This window comes from Palaemon carinicauda, chromosome 25 (assembly GCF_036898095.1).
Source record: "Palaemon carinicauda isolate YSFRI2023 chromosome 25, ASM3689809v2, whole genome shotgun sequence".
NCBI classification, from domain to species: Eukaryota; Metazoa; Arthropoda; class Malacostraca; order Decapoda; family Palaemonidae; genus Palaemon; species Palaemon carinicauda.
This window is the reverse complement of record NC_090749.1, coordinates 15,341,643-15,348,064: the sequence shown is the minus strand read 5'-3', so window position 1 is coordinate 15,348,064 and position 6,422 is coordinate 15,341,643. Positions and strand designations below refer to the sequence as shown.

General features: G+C 32.8%; 1 protein-coding gene and 1 long non-coding RNA gene across 2 annotated transcripts; both read left to right on the top strand.

The window, feature by feature from the left end:
• The first annotated feature begins 252 nt into the window (after positions 1-252).
• On the top strand, positions 253-3,501 carry LOC137618884 (uncharacterized). The gene is made up of 3 exons (XM_068349087.1): positions 253-502; positions 974-3,456; positions 3,494-3,501. Exons 2-3 carry the CDS (start codon positions 1,389-1,391, stop codon positions 3,499-3,501), a joined length of 2,076 nt encoding a protein of 691 aa, XP_068205188.1. The 5' UTR covers positions 253-502; positions 974-1,388.
• A 627-nt stretch (positions 3,502-4,128) lies between these two features.
• LOC137619206 (uncharacterized) lies at positions 4,129-5,358 on the top strand. The gene is made up of 2 exons (XR_011039851.1): positions 4,129-4,690; positions 5,162-5,358. It is a non-coding gene; the product is annotated as an uncharacterized lncRNA (long non-coding RNA).
• Positions 5,359-6,422: the final 1,064 nt, after the last annotated feature.

Genomic DNA, 6,422 nt, shown 5'->3' with positions numbered 1-6,422 from the left:
TTCAATTTGTTTATTCTAATTTAATTCTGGTTTGTTCAATTAATGTTTGAGGCTTTATTTTTCCTAATCACTGTAAATAAAATTGTGCTAATTAACTGACCTCAGCCTTCGTTGTGCAAGCCAAAGTAAATAGGAGTTAAAGATAACTACTAACTACCTAATTTTCTGAATATTCCGAGCCAAACAACTCTACGAAGTAACTTCAAAGTCACTGTTGGAAGGGTAAAGCAGTCCAACACCAACCGTCAAGGAGGGATTACTCTCCTTCACCTCACCTTGGGATATTTCATAGATTTATATTCTTCGTCGTAGTGCTGGACATTTACTAAAGTACTCTACAACGATGGGACTCATTGTGTTTAGTGCTACGAAAACCGAGTGTAACACCATGAAGAACTAAATTAACTCTACACCTCGTCTGATGAATGTGGAGGCGACCAACAGCAAAGGCTATGGAATTATCATACCCATGCTCTTTTTCATCCTGTGAAGTCATTATAAGGTGGGTCATTGTATTGATTGGCACAATAGTAGTGGCATTTCTTGGTGACTTTTATCATCCTCAAGTCAAAAAATAAATAAAGCCTTGAACTCAGTAATTGAAAATCGCTCTTGAAACTAGGTTTGTTTATAGGCTACTCTAATTAAAATTATCAATTGTCGACCTTAAATTGCTTGTTAAAAATTGAAATTCGGCCTTTTAACGTATATTAAGTGATGCCCTCATCGCATATATTTCATTTGTTAATTAGGTCAAAATATTGAAATGGTTGGCTTTTGATTTGCAATTCTGGGAATTAATATTAAATTTATATTAGTTTTGGAGGTGAATTAAACTTTTTGATATACCTTTATATATTGTAAACAATTTTAGTGTAGTCAAAAATTATATTCATATTTTCATTTAAACAATTCTATACAAATTCTGGTTTTCAATTTGAATTGGGTGGTTAAAGATTTACCTATCTTTTAGGTCTGGCTCAAGGTGGAGTGGAAAGCTTGGGACAGGAGTACATCTGCCAATGCTTCTAGGTTTGCTTTACCAGAAGCAATCGCTACTCCAAGTGAACTAGCATCAACTGACAACCAACTATATATAATAAATTTGTCAAGATTATTTAAAATCTACAGATGTTAGTTTCTGTATTACAAATAAATATTTTGTTATAACACGGTCGTTTGTCCTAAGTCATTTTTTCTGCTCATGGCGACCGTGACAGGATTGAGGATGTTGGTTGTTAAGAGTTGCTGCTGGTTCGCTTCCAAGCTAGTCAGACGAGGTGTAATTTATCATTTATATTTCCTTGGTTAAATTTTAAGATTACGTATATTTCCATTGCCGTTTTGACTTTATTAGGTTTTATATTCTTACTGAAACTGGTATCAAGATGACTGAGTTATTGATTAAATCACGAAAATATGTTAGAAAGTCTGTTACTGAAATTTACAATAAGAAGGATCAGTTTTCATTATATAGTGATATTGAACGTTCTACACTGAAACTGAGGCTTGAAGAGCATTTCACGAAATTATCTGACTTAGATTCTAAAATACAAACTTCAAAGTTTTCTACTGACTGTGATGAAGCTGCTTTGGAAGTTGAGCTTGATGCATGTGAACAGTACAAAACTAAAATTCAAGAGAGCATCTCTACTTTACAAAATTTACCTCAGGTTCGGCATCTGCCTATAGATAATCAGTCACATCAGTCCTTGTTAAAGAGTCCTCATGCTCCTTTACCAACCTTCAATAGTACTGAAGGCGAAGATCTTGGGAAGTTTTTTGTAGAATTTGAACAAACCCTTGCAAAGTTTAAGTTCCCAGAATATGATAAGTTATTGTTGTTAAAACAGCAGGTAAAGGGAAGAGCTCTTACATTAATTAACACTTTGGATGTTCAAAGTCAGAGTTATGCTGATGCAAAAGCTTTGCTAGAGAAGGCTTTAGGCTCAAGAGAAGTTCAAATTTTTAATACCATAAAGCAAATATCTTCAATAAAACTTTCAGATGATGATGATCCTTTTGATTATATTGGGAAAGTAAGCAATTTAGTAGCAAGCGTTATGACCTTAAATATTGATGTTGACATGTTTCTTCAGTTCTTCTTCTGGAATGGCTTAAATGAGAAATTTAAGTGTCATATGACTGCCATAACTAACAAAATTAGGCCATCTCTTGCAGAGATTAGGGATAATTTCTTTGATGCTAGTGAGAGATATTTACAAGGTAAAAAATGTAAGAAAGTTGAGAAACAAAAGTCTGACACTACTAGCTTTGCTGCCAAGGTTTCTTTTGACTCTAAAGTAGGTAAATGCAGCATTTGTAGTAAATTAGGCAAAGATCCAAGTCATTTTTTGAGTAAATGTCCTAACTTTGTATCTAGCAAAGATAAAAGAAAAAAATTGGAGGAACTGGGTGCTTGCTCAAAGTGTGGCTATCCTAGTCACATATTATCAGAATGCAGATTCAGATTTAATTCCAAATGTAAAAACTGCAAGGGGTGGCATATGTCATTTTTGTGTCCCGATGAAAAAGGTGCTACCAGTATTAAAGAAAATCCAAATTCCGAAAAGAAAAAAGGTAAAGCCAGTAACAGTACAGATAAAGTTAGAAACTCTGAGAGTGGTAATGGAGATGTTGTTGGTAGTTCAAGCAGTAGTGTTGCTGCTATAACTGAAGTTTTAAATTGTGAGGTTGAGGGATATACAATTTTGCCAACTTTTAATATTTCAATTAAAGGTACCAATCTCAGGGTCCTTAAAGACACTGGATGTCAAGCAAATTACATTGAAGAAAATTTGGCTCAAGATTTAAATTTGAAAGTTGTAAAAAATGGAGTTTCTTTAACCATTAATGGTATTAATTCCTCTAAGAGTTATAAGACTAAACAAGTTGAAATTGAGTTGCCAATTGGTAGCAATAGTTACATTGTATATGCATTTTGTCTTCCCTCAATTGATGTTTCATTGCAGTTACCTGGGTTAAATGAAGTAGTCAGTGGGTTTGTTTCAAAGGGATACAAGCTAGCAGATCAGGGATTGTTAAATTCTACAGATAGAATAGACAATATTAAATTTATATTAGGATCAGAGTCCTTGCATTGTATCCCTGAAAAGGATATAGTATTTGGGAAATCCAATGACTCCATTTATTCTGATACATGCTTGGGTATATTATTAAAGGGAGACATAAATAAATTAAAGAGCAATTTAAGATTCTTGAAGCCTTGTTCTTCCATGAAGTCAAATGTGCAACATATGTTAAAAGCTGTAAATGTACTTCCAACAGGGACGAAAGAGAACGTTTCAGTAGAATCTTCATCTTTAAATGACCTGGAGACTTCTAATACATATGAGTTGTTTGATGATGATGGTCAGATAATAGAATCTGAGTTGAATAGGGCTACAAATGAATGCTTAGAACTCTCTTGTAAATATTACGTAGGGGAAGACAGAGGTCATTATCATGAAGATAATGTAGAACTGAATGACAGGCTTATAGAGTATGCTTTAGAAGAAACCCATAGGACTGCTGATGGAAGATTGTGTATGCCACTGTTATGGAACCCGAAAGTTAGTCATCTACTAGGCCGCAACTACAATTTAGCCAAATCAGTGTTGAAAACCCTTACTTCTAAATTAGAAAAATTACCTGATAAGTTAGCCTTGGTAAATGACACCTTTAAGACTCTGGAAACATTAGGCATCATTAAGGAGAATATGACTAAAGCCATTGATTACCCCATAGGAATTGTTAAAGAGCTGACCAGGAATATTTACGATGAAGTTACTGGGGCTAAATTAATGCTAGGTAAAAGTCGAAGATTTGTCAAGCGTCATGTGACAAGCCTGATTCCTTTAATGTCAAGTGACCATTGACAGCATGGCTAAAAATTAAGGAAATTCTTTCACTGTTTCATAGGAAGACATTTAATCTGTATATATTATCAGTTAAGTTTATTTTGTTTTAAATTTATTTTCCATTGACTTTTCAGGTGAAAATTCAATCCCTCCCCTCGGAGTGTATAAAATATATATTTAAATATATATTCCTATAATATTTTTTTAAAAGTTTATGGATATTTTGAAATTTTCTTTATGATCGGTAATTACCTTACCTGGAGAAACATTCCTTGGAATTGGTAATTATCTCCGTATTTTACTTTAGAATTTCTTTGAATTTGTTTCTTTCAATTTGTTTATTCTAATTTAATTCTGGTTTGTTCAATTAATGTTTGAGGCTTTATTTTTCCTAATCACTGTAAATAAAATTGTGCTAATTAACTGACCTCAGCCTTCATTGTGCAAACCAAAGTAAATAGGAGTTAAAGATAACTACTAACTACCTAATTTTCTGAATATTCCGAGCCAAACAACTCTACGAAGTAACTTCAAAGTCACTGTTGGAAGGGTAAAGCAGTCCAACACCAACCGTCAAGGAGTGATTACTCTCCTTCACCTCACCTTGGGATATTTCATAGATTTATATTCTTCGTCGTAGTGCTGGACATTTTCTTTAAGAATCTACGACGATGGGACTCATTGTGTTTAGTGCTACGAAAACCGAGTGTAAAACCATGAAGAACTAAATTAACTCTACACCTCGTCTGATGAATGTGGAGGCGACCAACAGCAAAGGCCATGGAATTATCATACCCATGCTCTTTTTCATCCTATGAAGTCATTATAAGGTGGGTCATTGTATTGATTGGCACAATAGTAGTGGCATTTCTTGGTGACTTTTATCATCCTCAAGTCAAAAAATAAATAAAGCCTTGAACTCAGTAATTGAAAATCGCTCTTGAAACTAGGTTTGTTTATAGGCTACTCTAATTAAAATTATAAATTGTCGACCTTAAATTGCTTGTTAAAAATTGAAATTCGGCCTTTTAACGTATATTAAGTGATGCCTTCATCGCATATATTTCATTTGTTAATTAGGTCAAAATATTGAAATGGTTGGCTTTTGATTTGCAATTCTGGGAATTAATATTAAATTTATATTAGTTTTGGAGGTGAATTAAACTTTTTGATATACCTTTATATATTGTAAACAATTTTAGTGTAGTCAAAAATTATATTCATATTTTCATTTAAACAATTCTATACAAATTTTGGTTTTCAATTTGAATTGGGTGGTTAAAGATTTACCTATCTTTTAGGTCTGGCTCAAGGTGGAGTGGAAAGCTTGGGACAGGAGTACATCTGCCAATGCTTCTAGGTTTGCTTTACCAGAAGCAATCGCTACTCCAAGTGAACTAGCATCAACTGACAACCAACTGTATATAATAAATTTGTCAAGATTATTTAAAATCTACAGATGTTAGTTTCTGTATTACAAATAAATATTTTGTTATAACACGGTCGTTTGTCCTAAGTCATTTTTTCTGCTCAGAGGGTCCCCCAACCCTCCTTCGGTGTTTACACTTATGGCTATCCTAGTAATCCCCCCCCCCCCGTCTTCCTTATTGCCTTCTTTCCTTCATTCCCATTGTTATTAGGCTACCGAGTAAATCCCTATTAGGAAAGACTGTGTACTGCACATATAAAATGAGCCGGAAGAGCAATAAAATGTTTTATGCTGGTAGATAATGATAGAAGAGGTTTAAAACAGGGGTGTGGAATCGCACAGAGAGATATTCTACTGGGACTCCTACAAGTTTTAGATTTGCCACTAAGAAATGAAATAAAATAAAAATAAAATAAAATAAATACATTAGTAGAAATAGAAAACAATATTTTTCCTTGAGAGTGATGATGAGTAAAATGATAAGTGTCTATTTTTTTTTTCATCCCTCATAAATCTATGATTTCCAGCAATTGGTGATAACACTATTTTGGGAAATCAAAGCTACTGAATATTTTGATACGAGTATATCAGCTTGGCATGTAGACAATGTCAATGGATTTCTCAAAGTAAGGTTGATTGGTTCGTTAATTGAAGTTTAGTATAATTCCAGTGACAGAGTCACAGTGATATTTGTCACATACCTTTTAAGTAACAAAAATATGTATTGGTACTAGTAACGTAAATAATTGTATAAAACTATAGGTTGAAATATAATAAATCTTATGTATGTATGAACACACACACACACACACATATATATATATATATATATATATATATATATATATATATATATATATATATATATATATATATATATATATATATATATATATATATATATATATATATATATATATATATATATATATATGATTTCAAAATTTATCAAATGGCCGATGTCAATGGCCTTATATGAAACATCTTTTGGAAGTCTACCTTTTAAGGAATTCAAGCTACTCTCTCTGGTGAAATTGATATGATAAATTATATCAAACAATGCTCTGTCATTTTCTTCCTGGCAATTGATGTATCGAGTACCCTGTGTTGTATGGAAGAATTAAGTCCTACGA

Bases quoted from the DNA above. Each gene is read 5' to 3' on its own strand.
- LOC137618884 (XM_068349087.1), top strand. From the start codon at position 1,389: ATGACTGAGTTATTGATTAAATCACGAAAATATGTTAGAAAGTCTGTT.